This window comes from Spea bombifrons, chromosome 5 (genome assembly GCF_027358695.1).
Source record: "Spea bombifrons isolate aSpeBom1 chromosome 5, aSpeBom1.2.pri, whole genome shotgun sequence".
Classification (NCBI taxonomy): Eukaryota; Metazoa; Chordata; class Amphibia; order Anura; family Pelobatidae; genus Spea; species Spea bombifrons.
Genome location: NC_071091.1, coordinates 89,623,679 through 89,644,799, shown reverse-complemented (window position 1 = coordinate 89,644,799; position 21,121 = coordinate 89,623,679). Strand labels below are relative to the sequence as shown.

At 42.8% G+C, this 21,121-nt stretch overlaps 1 protein-coding gene across 1 annotated transcript; it reads left to right on the top strand.

The window, feature by feature from the left end:
• The first annotated feature begins 8,397 nt into the window (after positions 1-8,397).
• Positions 8,398-19,851, top strand: UBE2W (ubiquitin conjugating enzyme E2 W). The gene is made up of 6 exons (XM_053467282.1): positions 8,398-8,503; positions 11,604-11,695; positions 15,402-15,504; positions 16,696-16,851; positions 17,951-18,026; positions 18,603-19,851. Exons 1-6 carry the CDS (start codon positions 8,489-8,491, stop codon positions 18,614-18,616), a joined length of 456 nt encoding a protein of 151 aa, XP_053323257.1. The 5' UTR covers positions 8,398-8,488; the 3' UTR covers positions 18,617-19,851.
• The last annotated feature ends 1,270 nt before the right edge of the window (positions 19,852-21,121 follow it).

Below are 21,121 nucleotides of genomic sequence, written 5' to 3'. Positions count from 1 at the left end.
TGTTAAATGTTTCCTTTTGTATTTAAAGGCTTCCTTTTTTGTTTCTTTCCTCGTAGCATGTTTTCATGCCGTGTATAGTATATTCCAGTAACGTATACCCACAACGCTCTTTGGCAGAGCGGGAACTCAAACAAGCTTTGCGCCTTGGCTTATACCCCCCCCAAACATCTCCTAAATAAATAAATCTGACAATTTGACATTGACTTGTACGTTTCAGACATTGCTTTTCATTGACTTATTTATTCTGTGTGTAGAATATTCGGTATGTTCTAAAACACGGTAGGAAGTCTTCAAATCACATATTCAGTATGTTCTAAAACACGGTAGGAATTCTTCAAATCTTCTGAATCCGGTAATATCCTACGACATGTAAAGGTAACTGTATGTTCACGTTCGGCAGATAAATGCCTACTGAGGCGTTGGCTTGGAAGATGGTAAGAGCATCTGGGAAGTGCTGTTACATATAATCATCTTGTCTTGGAAATGTACGTACGGATACTTACGTTCTGTCCCTAAAGATGCAGCCTCTGAGATGCTTTGTTCAGACAGGTAATCACAAATGCAACTGCCTAAACGGTGCGAACATCTGTACCGTTAAAAGCAATGAAAAGGAAAACCGAAAAGGAATGTCTTTGTTTTTCCTGTCATCCAGTGGCAGTACAAGTGGGGGTAGTAATCTTCCTCGGGACAAGTAGAATCTAAAGTGAATAAATAGTTAAAATGTACGCAGCCCCTCCTCCTTACCCATAAAAACCGGCACCTCTCCAAAGATGGCAGTTTTTTTCTTGTCCCTTTCAGGGACGGACGGTAGAATCTTCTGTTCCGGACGGACTTGCTGGTGAGGCGCACGGGTTGCTGCCTGGGGGTCCCTCTTCCTCCGATTGCTCCCCGGGTGGTGAGCAGAGAGAGGCTTTTCCTTCCGTAGCGGTTCGCGTTACGGAAGATGACTGTGATGCATCCTTTTGTATTTGGATGCGGGAGCATGCGCATTACTGTGGAACGCACGCCCGGGTGTCGTTGCGTTCCACTGAAGATCCGATCGCGCTACTGAGCATGCGCGAATCGGATCTTCCGGAGGGCGGCATTTTTGAATGCTATAAAAAGCGCTTTTTCCTGTCTGACTGCAGGGGCATTGCCAGTACAGGATTACCGTGTCACCAGCCCCCCCACACGGTTCAGAGGAGTTTAGGGTAAGATTTTTTTATCTTGGCTCTATACTTTCTCTGCCCTCGGATATATGAAAAAAAAAAAAAAATATATATATATATATTTTTTTTTTTAACCTCTGTTTTCTCTTATCAGATGTCTAGCCCGGTTCCTACCGACATTCCGGAGAAAGATAAAAGGCCACCAGCTCCCAGGAAAGCTACTTCTAAATCCAAGCATATGGCTTGTTCAGAGTGTGCTACTCCTCTCCCGGATGGTTGTCGTAAGAAATTGTGTAATTCATGCTCAGCGGAACAACTTGCTACTGAAAAGCAAAAAGATTTGCGTTCCTTCCTGGGTTGGTTCCAGGAGAACTTGGCCCAGACCTTTGAAGCTTTTCAACTTTCTGCTGCTCATTCCCAGGAAAAAAGGAAGGAAAGTTCGCATAAGCGCAAGAGGTCCAGATCATCATCTAGATCAGACCTTTCCTCCGGTGAAATCTCTCACTCATCTCTTTCTACTTCAAGTGATAGTTCAGAAGATGAGGTTTTTTTCCCTCCTCAGGAGCTTCGTAAGTTTTTTAAGGAGGTTTCACGTCTGTTGCTAGAGGAAGATTCAGAGAAGGTTAAAGGTTTTCCGGTTCTTCCGAAATTTACAGAGCTTATGGAAAGAGAATGGAAGCACCCGGGTAAAAGAGCCTTTATTTCAAAACAGTTCAGACAACTGTTTAAACTGCAAGGGGAAGACACGTGGGATGATCCCCCTAAAGTGGACTTCCAAATTGCACAACTTTCCAAAAAGACGACCATTCCAATCGGAGGGGTGTCAGGTCTTAAAGACCCCATGGATAGAAGGGCAGAAACTTCGTGCAGGCGCATATTTCAGGCTGCTGGTTCGCAGTGCAAGGCTACGATGGCCAGCGCGGCGGTGGCTAGAGCCCAGAATATTTGGATTCACGCCTTGGGAGAATGTCTCTCCGATGACTCAGATTCTGAGATTTCCAGACTCCTTAATAGGTTGAAGCTTTCCAATAGTTTTTTGTTGGATTCATCACAAGAATCTCTTAAATTATCGGCCAGAACTATGGGATTGTCCTCAGTGGCACGAAGAGCCCTGTGGTTACGATCCTGGACAGCGGATTCAGCATCCAAGGCCTCTTTATGTGATTTACCTTTTGAGAGGAAGAAGCTGTTTGGAGCTCCGCTAGAAGACCTGATCAGACAGATGTCGGATACCAAACGAGCTCTCCCTCAAGATAGAAGGCCCAAATGGAATCGTAAATACCCTTATCGGAATGCCAGACCGTTCCAGTCTTCCCGCTCTCAGAATTTTCGTCGTCCCTACGGAGATAGGAAATTCCAAGAACGTCCTGGTAAGCAAGAAAAGAGGAAGTTCTGACAGAGTAGGAGGAAGATTGCTATGGTTCAGAGACGCCTGGGAGCAGACCACTCAAAATTTTTGGATTCGGAAGATCATTGCGGAGGGATACAAAATCAAGTTTTTTCGACCTCCTTTGAGCCGTTTTCTCATCTCCTCCTATCCTGCGAGAAGCAAGAATGTAGCCCTGTTTTCAGCATGCCTTACGCTGCTACGGAAGGGAGTCATAGAGAAGGTCCCAGTTCGTCACAGATTCCAGGGTGTCTACTCTCGTCTCTTTCTGGTTCCAAAGCCGGACGGTTCCTTCCGTCCAGTTTTGGATCTAAAGAGGGTCAACAGTTGTATACGCTATCAACACTTCCGTATGGAGAACATCAAATCGGTCACTCAGATTCTTCAAAGAGGAGACTTCATGGTTACACTGGATTTAAAAGACGCCTATCTTCATGTGCCTATGGCCGAAGCGTCCAAAAAGTTCCTCAGGTTCTCGGTTCGAGTAAACAAGAGACTTTATCACTTTCAATTCACAGCCCTCCCATTCGGTCTTTCGTCGGCTCCAAGAGTTTTTACCAAGATCCTGTGCCCTTTGACAGCAAGCCTAAGGCTCCGGGGTGTCGCTCTCGTGCCATACTTGGACGACTGGCTCATCAAGGCCAACTCTACACAAAAACTTCTGGCAGACTTGGACACCACGGTTCATTTTCTAGAACAACATGGCTGGATCATCAACAAGGAGAAATCCAATCTCCTTCCCTCCACCAGGATCCAGTTCCTGGGGTTGATGGTGGACTCAGTTTCCCAGTGCATCTTCCTCCCGCAATCAAAGATCAGGAAGATACGACAGGAAATTTCCTTTCTTCAAAGGAATCCTACCGGCTCTGTCAGAAGGGCTATGAGTGTCCTGGGTGTTCTTACAGCGTCCATCCCTGCGGTCCATTGGGCAAAGTCTCAGCTGCGTCCCTTACAGTGGCAGATCCTTTCCAACTGGTCAAGAAGGGAAGAAGACTTAGACGCAATCTTCACAATATCACGCCAAGTTCTATCTCAGCTGAACTGGTGGAAGAAATCAACCCATCTTTCCGGGGGTGTCTCATTCCAACCCCGACATTGGATAACTCTAACCACAGATGCCTCCAGAATCGGCTGGGGGGCGCATTTAGGTTGCCTCTTCAGACAGGGACTTTGGTCTCCGGAAGATTCTCATCAGTCTTCAAATTACAAGGAATTAAAGGCGGTCCTTCTGGCCCTCATGGCTTTCAGGCCCCATGTGGAGGGTCGTTTTGTAAGAATCCAGTCGGACAACGCTACGACAGTGGCTTACATAAACAAGCAAGGAGGGACGCGATCGCAAAAGCTTCAGGTTTTGTGCTCCGTTTTAATGAAGTGGTCCCAACAACATCTGCAGGACATCTCGGCAACCCACATCAGAGGCTGCTACAATCTTATTGCAGACGACCTCAGCCGGGCAAAGTGGTCTCAGGCGGAATGGTCCCTGACCGCTCATACCTTCTCCATCTTGGTAGCAAGATTCGGCCTTCCAGAGATAGACTTGATGGCTACCAGAAAAAACAGGAAAGTGCCGGTTTTTGCATCCCTCAACAGGCTGGATTATCCTCAGGTTCTGGACGGTCTTTCAATTCAATGGAATTTCCATTTGGCCTACATATTTCCTCCGGTGGCCTTGATCCCGAGAATTCTCCAAAAGATTTGCTCAGACAGGGCCAGGGTCTTGGCCATCATTCCTTGCTGGCCAAGTCGAAGTTGGTTTGCCCTTCTCAGACAACTTACCTTGGCATCCTGGGAACTTCCGACGTCGGAGCCTTTGATGGACGACAGGGAGCTTCCTCCAGACCTCCTTCGGATGTTTCGGTTGACGGCCTGGCTTTTGCAAGGATGATTCTGCGGAACCAAGGTGTTGACGGTGACCTTTCTGATCTTCTGTTGAATTCTGTAAGACGCTCTACATCCAGGGTCTATTTTCGTGTTTGGAAAAAATTTCTTCTGTGGTGCTCTGCTCGAGGTTTGTCGGTCTTCCCTCAGAATGTCAGCTCTATTCTGCGGTTCTTGCAAGATGGTTTGGATTCAGGTCTCAGCGTTTCTACCTTAAAGGGTCAGGTCTCGGCACTTAACCATTTTTTTCTTTCAGACTTGGCCTCTCACCTTCTGGTGAGACGTTTCTTTAAAGCCGCAACTATTCGGCGTCCCCCGTCAAGGTCTCCTTTTCCTACCTGGGATCTTACTCTCGTCCTGCAGGCTCTTTGTTCGGCTCCTTTCGAACCATTGGAGGAAGTTTCATTGAAGATCCTGTCCCTCAAGACGATTTTTTTGGTGGCAATTACTTCAGCCAAGAGAGTGGGGGAACTTCAAGCCCTCTCGTCTTCTGCGGATTTCACTGTTTTCCATCAGGACAAGGTTGTGTTGCATTTAAAACCCTCGTTTCTTCCGAAAGTCATCTCCAAGGCGAGTATCAATCAACCATTGGTTCTTCCCTCGTTTTTTCCGTCTCCTTCCTCCCCGGACGAATGTAAATGGCATTCCTTGGATGTTAAAAGGGCTTTGGACATATATCTCAAGCGTACTTCATCCTTCCGTACCACCGACCACCTTTTTGTCAATTATTTTGGTCATTCGGCTGGTAAGGCGGCTTCAAAGGCTACCATTTCCCGATGGCTTGTTGACACCATTCGTATGGCCTACCAGGCCAATGGCGAGTTGCTTAGATGTCCCGTCAAGGCTCACTCCACTAGAGCCATGTCTGCTTCTTGGGCTGAAAAGGCTTCGGCTTCTCCTGAAGAGATCTGCAAGGCGGCTTCCTGGTCCTCGTTTAATACATTTATACAACATTACCGGCTAGACGTCTTTTCCTCCTCTGCGGCGGATTTCGGGCGCAAGGTGCTTCGAGCTGTTGTCTCCTAGGCATTTTTCCCCCCCTTCTCCGGGATCTTGTTACATCCCACTTGTACTGCCACTGGATGACAGGAAAAACGGAAATTTTTTACTCACCGTAAATTCCTTTTTCCTTAGTCCAGTGGCAGTACGGATTTCCCTCCCTTCCTTGATAATAAACTTTATTTTTTGCATCCATTTCTGTGTTTCTTGTTACTAACTGCCATCTTTGGAGAGGTGCCGGTTTTTATGGGTAAGGAGGAGGGGCTGCGTACATTTTAACTATTTATTCACTTTAGATTCTACTTGTCCCGAGGAAGATTACTACCCCCACTTGTACTGCCACTGGACTAAGGAAAAAGGAATTTACGGTGAGTAAAAAATTTCCGTTTTTCCAAGGCTGTTTTTGGGATACATTAAGCAAATAAATGCATATGTTAATTATATTAAAAGTAACCACTTATAGTATATAATATACTATAGTATAGCTTAGGATAATATCCTGCGACCGGGCAGAGGCATCCAGGCTCTCTCCCCTTTTGTTGCTAAGGAAAGTAGAGCACAAACTAAACAAAAAGCTTTACAATATTGTTCAATAAAGATCTCGGGATAATCTTTCTTCATTCTTTACTGTATGTTTACGTAACCTATAGCAATGTATTCAGAAGCATTACCCAGGAAGTATTATATAAAATAACTACTAGTGTTTTCTACAGCTTTACTGTGTTTTTGCACAACTTGGTGTCTGGTTAAAAAGGTATTCATGTATCTCATCTCACGTCAACCTGTAAGTACGGCTCTGCAAGACTTACACTACCAATAAATAAAAACTATCTTAATAACCCTGCGCAAGAATGACGCACAAATAAGAGAACTCGCCATAAAAAATAAATGGATAAACTTACAGAAATAACTCAAAATAGAAGATGTGGTCATATTGGATGGTTATTAGGACACATCTTCCATTTTGCGTTATTTCAGTGTTTATCAGTTCATCTTTTTTAGGGTGAGTTCACTTATTTGGGTGTCATTCTTGCGCAGGGTTATTTGTATAGTTTTTGTTGGATGGAAGTTTGTGTTTACTTCACTGCTTTTGCAGCAAGGTGATTCTCTGATCACTTTAATATCCGCTGTTCACTATTATATTTATGTATTTAAGAGTTTCTCTGAATATGTGTGCCTCTAGCATTCACCTGGCGCAGGTAGGGGAGATTTCCTCTACGTGTGTGGAAGATGCAATAGTCACACCATGGAGAAGGAGGAGAGCAGCCTCTTCTATGTCAGGCCAGTGGTTTTATCTTATTTATTTTTTCCATTGTGGGAGAATGTATAATAAAGTACTCGGGGTTCTATAATACGCATTCCTCTATAGTGAGGGTGTCGGGGACATTAAAGTGTCTACTAAAATAAGGCAATATTTGTACTTGTGGTTACCGAGCTTCTGAGGTTTGTCTGTTAGAAGCAGGTGTTGTGTGGGGCTTATACCAGCCTTACCACGGACACTTTCCCACCTCTTAGAAATGTAGCTGCTGATAGATTTGCCCCTGGGCTGGTATAACAGACATACTACCTTTGGCTACCAGTAAGAACAATACAAAGCCAGCCCGGTTTGATGAAGACCTGACAGGACCGGTATGGTGAAGTCCGGGACGTTCCTGAACAGTTTTAACCCCTTCGTTACCGAGAGTACTTTGTATTTCAAAACCCAGAGGGCTCTTTTGGTGATGTTGCAATAGGTTTGTTTAGCTGATTCTCCCTTTACGTTTTTACTGCGTCCTTACCAATTATACGACAGATAGGACTTTCTTTTGATACCACTTTTAGATATATAGTCCAACATTTAGTATGAAATATTAATATATAATGATTTTGTTATGATTGCTACTAAAGAATTTCTTTTTTTTTGTTGAGAATTTCTATATTTTTGTGACAATTATAGGGAGTTTATTAGAAGGCATTCATTGCTGTTTCAACGTCTTGCATTCTTTTCACGGTTAGTATACGGGTTTGTAACCGTAATTATGAGCAAATAAAACAGAAGGTATTTCTGGAAGGGAGCTCTTTGCCAAATGTAGCCATTATTTGTTTTCTTCAGAAACGCGTTTGGGTCTGTTAGTTACATATTGCACAGGTTATATATGAGATGTTTTCGGGAGCCCCCCCAGATTCTAACCCCCCCCAGATGTACAGGTTATGGTATAATTTGCTTTTCTTATTTATCATTTTATTGGTGTGCATTCCATAGTTATATACTGTTGTGCCACAAATAAATTTGAGTTATATGATGGACTGCCAGATTTACATAGTTTACAAAAACAGTAGAAACACAGGATTTTATTGTATGATTTTTGTAATCTCACTGTGGAGCAGCACACAGAAAATAAAGTACACAATGTGTAAACTACACAATACACTAAATAAAGACACATTTACACTATATAAAAAAAGACACATTTTCACAAATATGCCAGCCTTTTGCTCTTGTGCACCTGCTTTAGCGAGCCACAGCTCCCATCACCCTAATCCACAGACTGCTCTCAGCCCTTAGTATGTTTATAAGATAGTGGGGGTGGGCGTTTGTGTTGGTCCTTCGCGGGTGGCAGGCTGGGGCAGCTCATCTAAGCTGTTGGCACAGTTTTTTTGATGTGCTAGAAAACTATTGCTAGGTTACCAACCTTGGCAACCTTCACAGCTGCGATTAATATCAAATGCAAACGCTAGGTGGCGCAAAAGGCGGCGGAAAAAAGTAATGGGAACTACCCCACTGAGCTTGCACTCTACTTGCTAATGAATCACGTATCCTGCGTGACTTATCAGAAGTACACGCTGCATGCGAATAACTCTTGCTTGTCTTGAAATTGGTTTATTTACCGGACGGCTGGCCGCGCGAGAACCTTTACTCGACTCTACCGGTACACAGCATGATTAGTGCGCACGCTCAAATACACGAGTTCAGCAACGGTTTGTGCGCATGCGTAGAACTGTCTAAGCCCTCGCGTATCCGCTCGAGTGTTGTTGACGTATTGTGTGTCACGTGAGATGTGACACCGCCTCTGGAGGGAGGGGGAGGGTTCCCATCATGGCGTCAATGCAGGTGAGTGCTGCGCGAATATTCACCCCGGTGACCCAGGTCGTAGCTCTGTAACGACGGGAGATATAAAGCGAGGACCGGGGCTCTGTTGACATTAATCAGAAAAGTCCGCCCGTCCCCAAGCTTGCCATGTATCTGCTTAGCATTCCCTGCCTCCTCCTCGGCGATCTCCGTGTTGTCACCTGTAATTGTGACCCCCTTCCGTCCTGCCGCGGAGTACTCGTCACTTTCACCATTCCTGACCCCACACGTACCCTTTCCCCGACCCGCCTACCGTCCGAATCCTATTGCTAAGCAGCACCTATCTGACCTCGCAGCTATCAGTCTTAAAATCGTGCAGGTGTCACCCGGCAGCGCACCCTGAGGCATTCCCTGACCCGGATGTCATTGTAAACTTTATGCTTAGAAGCCCCCGGCCCCCCTGCCTCTTTACAGTCTTAATATTATATCCCATCTTCTTCTCCGTCTCCTGAGACCCTTTACACCCGGATCTCTGACATTATTCACAAAGAATACCCCTTAAGGATGTAAATGTCCATCACACCCCTTCTCTCTACGTAGTCCTCTGCTTTACGTTTTAGAACAATCTAGGGTGGTTACATGTTCTCATCTTCCTGCAGAAGTGGTCCTGTTACTGGGTGTTTACCGCCTTACGGAAAAGTTACCCTGAATGTGAAACAAACGGTGTAATGCTTTGAACGTGTCCCGCTGCACGGAGGCGGCAATCTAAAGTGAATCGAATATAACCATTTAGTTTTAATTCCCTGATTGTACGGTCATTTTGGTCATGGTAACTACCGTAGTACTTTACTCTTCTCCACGGTAACCGGGTGACAGCTGTTTGGCTTGTTTGATCACAATAAAAGTGTCTTTGGTATGCTGGGGAGTGGCTGGGCTGAGATAACATATGATGTAATACACCATTTATTACGTGACATACTTTGGATTAATTTGGCTGCAGCGGCGTCATTAATCTGGAATGTTGTCATAAACAAGAAGTAATTACACTGTTAATGTTGGTTCCGCAGCACCCCCCCCTTCTTTATAACTTACACGTTGACGTAAAGTTTGTGTGTGTATATATATATATATATATGTGTGTATAAGTGAAGGCTGTGGATGTGATTGCGTAATCTCGTCTCCGATGCGTTACCGGGGCGTAGGTGTGAGATCATCGTAATGTAACGTGTAAAGGTAATTAAAGGGGTAGTCCCTCCTTGCACACACAGGACAGTAATATAGGTCATCACTGATGGGTGTTTTTCATCTGATACCCGCTCTGACTTCCTCTTTAATGCGGGGATCCTTAAAGTGGATCGCTTACCGTTACGGCTTTGGCACAAAATCTCAAACATATAGGCTGTTCAGTTAAACATATAGGTTGTTTTAGGGCGGCGCAGGTATCCCCTTAGATAAGCAAGTGTCGGTGTGGCGGGGTTCAGTGTGTTTACACCGGGTGCCTGAACAAGTCCTCAACAACTGGCAGCAACAACCACAAGGGAGGCGTGAATTAATGGGGAGGAATAATCAGATCCAGAGAACAGGAAGTCAAGATAGCTTGTCCCATAGTATACAAGCGAGGTGGTATATATACATTGTATATAATCTTTGTGTATAGAGTCATGTTGATTGAGGAAGAAAGTCAGGTTCCGCATTGTTCTCTTATCGATGTTCCGGACTCTCTTGCCAGGGAGACCTGCAGGGTTAAAAACTGGAATTTATGTCTATTTATGCTTCTAAAGCCTGCAACTAAAAATTTTTTTGAGTTTGTTTTTGAGTACATGCGAGCGATGACATTGTATTTAAAGTTACGTATACATTCCGAAACGATGCATGTTACATCTCTTGTTGGGTTTTCGGGATTACTTGCTTCTGATCTCGTTTTCTATGATCAGCTGGTCCAACCAAAGTGCATTGAGCACTAAATGACCTGCGTGTGATGTTATGGAGGTCGGACGCGTCCATGCCGCTGCTCACGCTGCTTACATTATACATTCCAGACCTCCGGACGGTACGCCTTGGGTTGAATTTGGTTAAGCGTTGGGCATTATTCCCTAAACGCCTCTCGGCAGCTGTGCTTAGTGACGTGCCTGCGTTTCCGGGGATCTGATGAAACGTTTGCGTCGCGTGTCCTCGGTGGATTCCAGTTATGGATTCAGGAGATGTTCAGATGAACAATTGCAATTATTCAACAGAGATAACGTGTTTATGCCAAAGAGAATGAAAGTAAATGAAGTTCGGTTCTGTCAGAGTTAAAAATTCTGGCGTCGGAAACCTGAATGTGAATGAAGTATTTTTCAGTTGATGTTGACTTTTCATCCCTTTCTCTTTAGGTTTTATTTAAATTACTGGTTGCTAGAAGTCAGGAGGTGTGGACGATGCATCAGTGTTTTTTCCTTTTTTATTAATTTGTTGACGGTTTTCGTTTTTAACCCCTTAATGACAAAGCCTGTACATGTACGGGCTCAAAATGCATGGTTTTCAATGGGTTTAGGGACCGCCCATTGTCCTTAATGGGTTAATAGTTCTCGGAAGTAAGTCTTTAGGGGTGTGCTGGGATATTGTGGTCTGGCTCAGAAGGCTTTGCCAGTAAAATACTGTTTTCTGGGCGTCACGGTTCTAAACGTACGTGGGAGAGTTGGATATCAGACGCTTTTGAAGGTCGAAGTCATAATGTAATTGCTTCTACATGAAATGGATGTTGGATTCTTATTCCTAAAGTTGGCTGCTATTGGTTTCATAAATGCAGATGTTTTGGCGTATATTCCAGCCGTTCCCATGTATGAAAGCACGGTGATATGTTAAGGTTATACAGAATGTGTCATAGGCCCGGTCCTGCCCCCAGTTATTGTGTGTTATATGGTTATTGCACGTAGTTCGTGTTATATAAATAGCTCTGAATGTTTAGCCAATATTCTTAAAACACAGAGTCTCCCGGATTTCCCTACTTATGGTCACATATACCGCTGCATGTGAATGAATGAAGCCACCCTGCGCCCTTGAAACGGATTACTATTAAATGATCCCTGCAGTAGAGGACGTATGGCATGGGAGACGTGTAATAAGTACGCCATTAACCCTTTGTTTCCATGATTTCTTGCAGAAGCGGCTTCAGAAGGAACTGATGGCTTTGCAGAATGAACCCCCACCCGGCATGACTTTGAATGAGAAAAGCGTTCAGAATTCTATCACGCAGTAAGTAGAGGGAAGCACTTCAGCAGTTACCTTGTCTTGTGCGTTTCTATCTTTTTTTCATTAAAATCATTTATTGAAACTAGGTATAACGTTTGCTTTTTCCCAGTTGGTGTAATTGTTTGGAGATGGAAATATTTACTTATTCCTAACTGTGACTTCAGACTAACAGGCATATTGTGTATTTGTGTTTTAATTACAAGGTAGAGCTGGTATGATGACTACAGTTTGACAATCATCTGTGTGAAGATGCAGATAATGGGTTTCATTCTGTAAAATAGTGGAATAGTCTATATATATATAAATATATATTTTTAAAAGTCTGTTCTATTTCTCAATCCGGGCCGGAATGTTAAATGAACAATTCACTGTCCTTTGTGCCTCTGAATGGTTTCTGAAAATAGACAGCTGAGCCATTTTTAGAACTCCTGGGATTATTCCGATGCCAGGACTGCACATCACATTTTCTTCCGGATGATGCCAGTATCCATATAGTTTAAAGCTACTTTAATGCCACATGTAAAGGGTTAAGTTTGGTTGTGCTCCCCGCTCTGCTGAGCAGGCCATTGAGTGAATGCCCTTTTGTTATTCTTCTTTCCCTCCCATGTGTCTGGTAGTAAATGGCAGTAATTCTATATTTGAATGGCATTTGATATGTCACTTAATGTTCTTTACAGCCTAAAGCCGCTTCTCTTGGGGAAGGCCGCCGTACCGTCTCTGTTGGAACCCACTGAAATGTGGTTCTTTGATATAGTGGCAGCCCAACGAGTGCATAAATATGTATTACTGAAGCCCTAGAGTTTTTATCTTAGATTTGCATTTAAATGGCCTGTTTGAGGTTTGCAGTATTTGTGTGATGTGTGTGTGCTGGCTATGCAAGTGCTTCTCTTACGTTTTGTTCTTGAACATGTACAGTGTTGTATCTCTTGTTGAATTCAGTTATGTATTTATCTGTTGGCATACTTCCATGCCGAGTTGTATCCCTTGTTGAATTCATATTAATGTATTTATCTGCTGGCACATTTACAACACAGCATGGAAGTGTGCCAACAGATAAATACATACATGTGAATTCAACACAGCATGGATGTATTTATCTGTTGGCACACTTCCATGCTGTGTCACACTTAAATATGCTGACGTCCAAAAGATATTTACATTCTAAATAACCCTGCACACACCTTCTAATCAAGCAAGTCTGAATGTTTGTATATTATTATTATTACCTATGACAATGTTGTTGTCGAAAAGGTACATTTTAAAGGTGAACTCCAACCACCCCTATGTAAGTAATACTCGCCTACCCATGACTCTCTGGCACTCATAGCAACAGTTTGTCAGCCGTTCGAACCATCTAGTCTGTCCCTTTTTTCTTGATAAAGAGACTCAGACCTTTAATCAGTTGTTGATCTCACAACTGATTAACCCCTTAAGGACAATGGGCGGTCCCTAAACCCATTGAAAACAATGCAATTTGAGCCCGTATATGTACGGGCTTTGTCATTAAGGGGTTAAGCACTAGTTACCCTGCGCACTACACACCTATCCCACCACCCCAAAAAACTGACTTATCCTTGAAATGTTTATTTTTGAAGCAGATATGCAGAAAGTGCTACTTCGTATCGGCTTGTTCTGAATCAGTAAAGCATACGTATTATTAGGGCTGGAAGTTTTGCTGAATAAGCTGGCTGTTCGCTATGCATTATGTGCACAATTTTGTCTGCCACATGCCCTCAGGAAACGTCACACTTCACGCTCGGAGACTTCTTACTGCCGTGCTAAGATTAGATTCCAAAATGGGTTTCACAAAGATTTGGTAAGGAATATTTCTCAAATAAGCTGTCTAAGCGGTCAGTAGAACTGACAGCCGGATCATATTTGGTTGTGTTTTAAACACTTTTAATAAAAAAATAATAAATAATTAACCTTTGTGTTCCAGTTCTCACATTGGTGGGTCTTATACTGATGGGTGGTCCAAATGCTACAGAAATGGTCACTTATTTAATACCTGTAATGAAGATGCCATGCAGTGAACCCTATTTTTTTTCTTTCCCTTCTATAGTTAATTTTGCGACAACAAAATGATGGTTCAACAGTTCACGGTCCTCTTGAGAACGTGACTGAAATGGAATATGCGAGGCTTACAAATCCAGATGCTTTTATTATTATGACCTTCTAGGGATAATAATAAAGCCTGATCAGTTCATGAAAACGGCTCGGGTTATAGCTGGGTAGGATCTGGTGCTTGTGAAATCTAATACGTGTCTTGTAAAGGGATCGGGTGGAGATATTTTTATTTTAATGGCTTCACCTAGAGAGCAGGATTTGTGGTGTATGTTAGTGTATGTCTGTACGGTTATGTAGCAATTCCTATTTTTTTTTTTTGCGTTACTGAATACGTAACCCCCTCGTCTCAGTGCATAGATCGTCGGATAGACCTCTTACCTATTTTTGTAAAGTGGAATATTGCTTTAAGGGTGGCTTTGAAAGTAGCTGTTTTGTATGGTTTTTCATGTGCTCTTGGAGGAACGTTTCTGCCCTAATCATTGTAGCCTGTGTCCTCAAGAGCAGGAAAACATACATAAATGTAGCTCCTGCTTTCCCGGTATAATTTATAGGCAGTAAATCCATCGTTCTCTACAGTTGCGTATCGCCTTTCCTAGCCGGACTTCGGACACCAAGGGGCGTACGCGGAGTATTTTAGGAATACTGGTTGGTTTGGCCAGTTGTCCAACAATAGGTGGCTTGCGTAAAGATATTTGAGCCCTAAAATATATGGGTAGCTCCTTGCACTCCATGTGGCGCAGGCATGGCTGGCAGCCGGTCTTAAAGATGCTTCCAAGTCAGGAGAACTTTAAGGCCTCAGCTGGCTACCAGTAGTGAAACCAGGTATTGTTCCTATGTAGACCATGCAGATGGCCGCAGGCTTGACATAAAGCACCCCCGCCCTGTTGAAGCGTACGTTTTACACAATATAACACCTGATCTAACTTAAAAGTAAGGAATAACCCGAATGAGAGATCATTTGATAAAATCAACCTCTAATGGGATTATTTGTCATTCAAAGATGTTTTTTTTTGCACAATATTCTAATGAGGTGCCAATGACATACAATGTATAATTAGTTACGGTAATTTAATGCTGTATGAAAAGTTCATCTTGCTTGACAGTTTTATTATTTCTGTTGGGAAACGGGACTGTTTAACCATTTCATTGCTGGTGGACACATGGTGACAGTGCTCGGGTGTAAAGCTTATAGGTCGAGATTATGTTGGGTCCCCCCTTGAGTTTTGGGGATTGGTATAGGAGTAATGTTGATCCTGAAAAAGAGAGAAACTCTGATCATTACCCCCTCTCCTCGACTTATATTTCCATATCTCCATGACCCTTCAGTTTGGGAAACATTGAAATAATGATATTTTTATCTTTTATATGTTTTGTTAAGAAAATAATTTCGGCTGTGCGCGTTTCTCATTGCCTCAATGTCTTTAAATTAGAACTATAGTCGACTAAAGCATTAAATGTGATTTTCTTTGCGAAGATTGTGTCGCTGCTGTTCTCTTGGGTCTTACTAAAATATTCAAAAATTGGTAACAATTTACTCACAGCAAAAACTAAAATGTGTACATTAAACTAGAATATGTAAAGTGCCATAAAGCACTGGCGTTAAGTCTCGCACGTGCCTTTACCTGTGTCTGTTATATTTTAGGTGGATTGTAGATATGGAAGGCGCACCGGGAACCTTATACGAGGGGGAAAAATTTCAGCTTTTATTTAAGTTCAGCAGCCGGTATCCTTTTGATTCTCCTCAGGTAAATGTATCTCTATCTATTCGAAGCATCTAAATAAAATGTGTCAATTAAAACAAAGGAAAACGCGTCTAGAAACCATGTTTGTTTTGTATGACGTTCAGTGCAAGTTCAGCTTTGTTAAAATTATGCACTGGCCTTCCGATTTAGTTTTGGAAGCAGGACTGGCCAAAGAATGTACGAAGATTTTCCTACCTTCCCATAGAAGTTAAAGGCCGTTGTGGCGTTGTTTCCTTACATTCTCCATGCTTTATGCAAATGGTGAGTAATGACGTGATATCCAGGTGCTCCAGCTGGGACGGTGCTGGGGTCCAAGGACAAGAGATCTTCCGATCTCTGCTACTGCAGCAGCTCATCGGACAACCTGCCGCTGGACTCGTCCGGAGTCAGGGTCAGCTTGAACTCCATATAGAACCTTTATAGACGGAGTCCTCTAGCTGGCCAATACGTTTCCTAATGATCAGCTGGGTTCTAGCAACCCTTAAAGTTATGACGACCTGCAGAGTAGCCCTAAACTTGCAAATTTCAGGATCTTGGATATTGAGCTGCATGTGACACGGTGGCTCCTGAAGTATAGAATCAAGCCATTGAGTTGTCTCAGGAAAGCGCTTTTTACTGTGTCATGCTGATAATAAAATGTTTATAGTCTTAACATTGTACTGCTTTATAACATCCCAGTCCTAATGATTCTTCCCAGCATGCACCTGGCTGCTCGTCATTCTCCACCTGTAAGGAGGATAGTATAAAAGCGACCGGTTACCGATGGGAAAGTGTTCCTATTAGAGTCAGTGGGTGCGCTTTCTGCACGCGGAGTGTTTATTAGTCCCCCTTAAAAAAAACGCAAGAACGCTTCTGCAAATGTACGGAAGGGAGTCTTATGAAGCCTTTAATGCTTTTACAAAGGGGGAAAAAACATTTAATCTAAAGGTGACATCGCTGCCATATAAATGTGCATACGATGGCAGATGTGTCCCTTTAAAAAAAAAAAAAAAAAAAAAAAAATCTCCTAGCGATGTTACTATTCTCTTATAAGTGAGATCTAATGAGTCTGTGATCTCCAGCGTTCTATATGTTCTCATCACCGAACACTAATGAACCGCTAAGAACGCTGAAGTAGTATTTCCCTGAAAATGTGTTCATCGCTGCAGGGTTTGCTGTCTTAATACATAATATATTTTTTCTGTTCCTTTCTAGGTTATGTTTACTGGTGACAATATCCCTGTCCATCCTCATGTTTATAGCAATGGTCATATCTGTTTATCTATATTAACAGAAGATTGGTCTCCAGCTCTGTCTGTACAGTCTGTTTGTCTTAGCATCATCAGCATGCTTTCCAGCTGCAAAGAAAAGGTAAGAGCGGAAAACTTCCATATATTCCAACCGCCATTACTACACCAACTATTCGTGCAGCGCTTCCTACAGAACGTATATGTTCAAAGGGTCTGACAGGACTAGAAGTGACACAGATTAGGGACAGAGGGTCCTGCTCACAGCTCATAACCTTCAGAGGACGGGGTGTCGAGAGACACGAGGTATAGAAAAAGCGTAAGTGTGAAATTGATGAATGTGGGAGTTTCATTTATGGCATATAAGATTGTAAACTTCTGCAGGTTTTGATTTCCCCCCCCCTAAATATTGAGTGAAAAGATGAAAGCTGGAGGTTAGGTGGAAGGGAGTTCCAGAGGGATTGGGAGGAAAGCTATAATCAAAGGAAAGAACATAAAGATGGAGTGGGGGAGCAGGAATGTATAGGGAGATGTACCATGGAGGGCTTTGTGTGTTAGGAGAAGGGTTTTAAATTAAGTTCTTGAGGAATTAGAGAGCCAGTGGAGGGCATCACAAAGCGAAAGTAGAGTGTCATGTAAGGACAGTCCGTGTATTATACATCCTTATGTTACACATGTAGTGCGTGTTTTCACACATACTTTACTGCAAAAACAAAACAAAAAACGCATAAAACCACAAATTCAAGACACCTCATCATGCAATTCTACCTACTTTTTTTTTTTTTTTAGTTGTGTGTGTGTGTGTTAGACATATACTGTTAACCTCCAAAGTCTGCCGTTACCACATTAGGAGTCTCATTAGAGCTGGTTGTAAGTGGAATCTGTGGTTGCTGCTTTACATGGTATCTAGGATACTATTTGATGTTTATTGCAAAGTAGTTCAACAACATCTTTGTTATGAAAAAGGGAGAGAGAGAGAGAAAGCTGCCTAATGTAACTTGGTATTTTTCTGTAGATGGTTTACAGATCACGGAGAAGACTATAATTACTTTGTATCTGCAGTCGGCATACCTGCAGATGTATGTGTCCTGTATAGTAAAATGTTAACGGTTACATTTTTCAAAATATAAATTCCACTATTTTAATCAGAGCTCGTTTTATTTTCGTGGTTTATATGCTTTTATATACTTAATGTCTTTTTTTTTTCTTTTGGATATTTGTAGAGAAGACCTCCAGATAATTCATTTTATGTAAGAACATGCAACAAAAATCCAAAGAAAACAAAATGGTGGTATCACGGTAAGTCTTGATTTTGGAGAACATGGCTGGGAAGCGAAACGAAGAGAAGCGTCTCGGCGCGGTTCATTCATGCGTTGGGAAATAGTTCTTCCTGGAAATTGCGAATGATTCTGTGTCACTGTTGGTAACAAAGTAATTAGTATGGCCATGTTTTTCTTATCTAGATATTAGTAGTGCTAGTTTAGTGTTATGCGCCAATACTTGCCTGTGAGCCTGTGGGCTTTTCAGAATACGGTGGATTCTCTGTACTGTCCCGGCAACTGACTACGCTCAACATGTGTCTGGCTTTAAGTGTGTATGAATGTATTATGTTTATTTAAAGGAAGGATGTGATCGCTATGATGTGGTCTGAAGCCCAGTGTAAGGGGTTGCGTTGTCACGTGCTACCATGGGTGTACGTGCTGTGTAGTTAAGTACACTGACTGCTTGAGTAGAGAAGTTGCATTTTGTAGTTCTTATAACAGATTTCATTGTATTTGGGTCTATGCTTTTCACTCACAGACAGAGCTGAAGTGTTCTGTCTGGTCCTACACAGTATATTGCTTCTAACTTTTTCTCTTTCTTCCTTTTATAAAGATGACACGTGTTGATGCCACGACTACGACCCCTTTAGAAGAAGCTAGTCCTACTGAGTAAACGAGCACTTTGATCCTTTGAACTTTAACCTATGACTAAAGGTGACTTAAACATGAAGACTACTTCCTATTTACTGCATTTCTACTAGCGTGCACCGCGGGCGCGTGTTAATAGCTGCTTCAGCACATGCAGCCGACATACCTTATTAGTCATACTGGATTAATGCAGCTGTCAGGATGGAAGTCCATTTTCCTTTTTTTTTCTTTTCTTATGCTTTCCAAAATCTCAAAGGTCCTCATGTATTGTGCAATAACAATGATAAATGCATGACAGGGCCTAATGGATATGTTTACCAAATGCATCGGAATAAGGAAGAAGCCTTCCAGCTCTGATATTGGGATACTATGCGCCGTGATCACGACGTTCACAGCATAGCTCCACATGCTTGACTGAAGGATGCAAAACAGGACACTTTGTATATTTATTGACTTGTTGCTTTTTATGTCTGATTGTGTAAGGCTGTTTTCTGGTGACGGCAATGGACATGTACAATATCTCATGCCAGCATGGGACTATATATAAGAAGTTGTAAATAGCTATTGATCTAGAATAGAGCGCAGGCGAAATACTAGCGTTTAGGTGGGTCTGCCAGGGCTTTATCAGGAGGGGTGGTGATTCTAGTCTGCTGCATTCTCTGTGTAGGTCCAGGAAAACGTGGTATCCAGCACCACCGTGGACTCTGATTCCCACGCCTGACCGAGCATAATGGGCATTGTAGTCCACAACAGCTCAAAATGCTAGCGGTTGCCTGTCCTGTCATAGTATCACATAATTATAGTTTTCTTTTCTTAAATAACTAGTTTCTAGTTTATTTTTTGCTAGCCTTCAGCATGAGCCCCACAAGGTCTCTTTCATTTATCTTAAAGAAACACATTTTTTTTTGTCACTGTTAATTTTTTCAAGTTGCAAGTCATGTTTCAAAAATACAAATCTATTATTTAAAACATCTTGTTTGTTCATGTTCCTCTAGTAACTGTAGGTCAACAATGACACGCATACATACAGTATAAGTAAAATTATATTTTCTTAATACACAGTGCTCTTATCAATGGCAGCGTTCCCCGAAAAAGCCCCACATATTCATTGTTGATTGAAGACTTGTAACAACTGGTTTATTTTTAAAACACTGAAATTCAGCTGTCTGAAACTAAAAGCAGTGCTAATAAATATTTCTTTATTTTTTATGTTATTTATTACCATATTGTAGTTGACTGTTATATAAAATATAAAGGATGGAATGGTCTTCACAAATCATTGTTTTTATGCTAGTATTTAGGCCTTAGGTGAAGGCTGTGCTCCAAAATCAGATACCTTAGACCAGGGCTTGACAAATTTGTTGTGAATCTAGGCGCCAGCTAAAAAAGTTAGGAGCCAGGATTTTTTTTTTTAAAACTAACAGTTGGTCAGGAGTGATCTGATCATCAGCCCACTTACTAAACTCACAGCATTTGACCTGGAAGCACCCTGGACTTTCAGGTCAGTGCTGTTTTTTAAAAAAAAAAAATTTTTTTTTTTACTCTTTCAATGCTGATGTTCCATTGGAGCACAGCATTGCCTGATATTTAGTCCCCCCAAAAGCTTGTGGAGACAAATGTTAACCCCTGCAATGCCACGAATGTGTCATACACAATTGTGGCATTGAAGGGGTTAACGCTGCACTGTCGCTCTCAGGGAGCGATCGGGCAGCAGGGGGGGTGTTGGGGCTGGTCTCCACACTCATGTGGAGACCGAAGAACCCTCTCCCCTGTCCCTGAAGCTGCCTCTGGAAGCTGGGATGCAATTGCTGGTCTACAGACCAGCCATTGCAGGGGGGAGTCTCTTTGATGACTGCTGTAGGCTTCCAGGCAGACCACCAGCAGCAGAGCCCCGTACAAAACAGGAATTAACCCCTAAATGCTGCGATCGCGGCATTGAAGGGTGAACGCTGCACTGTCGCTCTCATGGAGCGATCAGGCAGCAGGGGGATGTTGTGTCAGGTCCCCAACACTCAACCCATTTCCCTGAAGCTGCCTGTGGCAGCTGAAAACGCGATTGCTGGTTTTCCTGCAACCGCGTTTTCAGCCTACAGGATCACTCCATGGGAGTGATCACAGGCTCGGGGGCGGGCTCGAAGTGGCTGTGCTGTCTGCCCAGTTTTTGCCAAGCAATTTTTTGTGAATGTAACAGGCTGACAAACGCCTAGGCGCCAGGACAAAATTCTCTGTCGCCATGGCGACCTGGCACCTGGGATTTGCCGAGCCCTGCCTTAGACCAAAAAATGAGAAGATGTAGTTCAAAAACTGAGAGAACTGAGAGCCCATGGCTTGGCTTGGGCTCCACCAGCTCATTCTTCTGAGCCCTAATTCTCATCCCTTTATTACGAATCCCCTTTGCATCAGGTGTTAAGAAATAATTTAATTACACCTACAAATATCTGACATAATCTGGACTGTAAACCATACTACCAGTTTGGATTCCCC

Bases quoted from the DNA above. Each gene is read 5' to 3' on its own strand.
- UBE2W (XM_053467282.1), top strand. The intron at 15,505-16,695 runs GTAAATGTATCT...GTTCCTTTCTAG, and splicing joins ATCCTTTTGATTCTCCTCAG to GTTATGTTTACTGGTGACAA. The intron at 16,852-17,950 runs GTAAGAGCGGAA...GGATATTTGTAG, and splicing joins TTTCCAGCTGCAAAGAAAAG to AGAAGACCTCCAGATAATTC.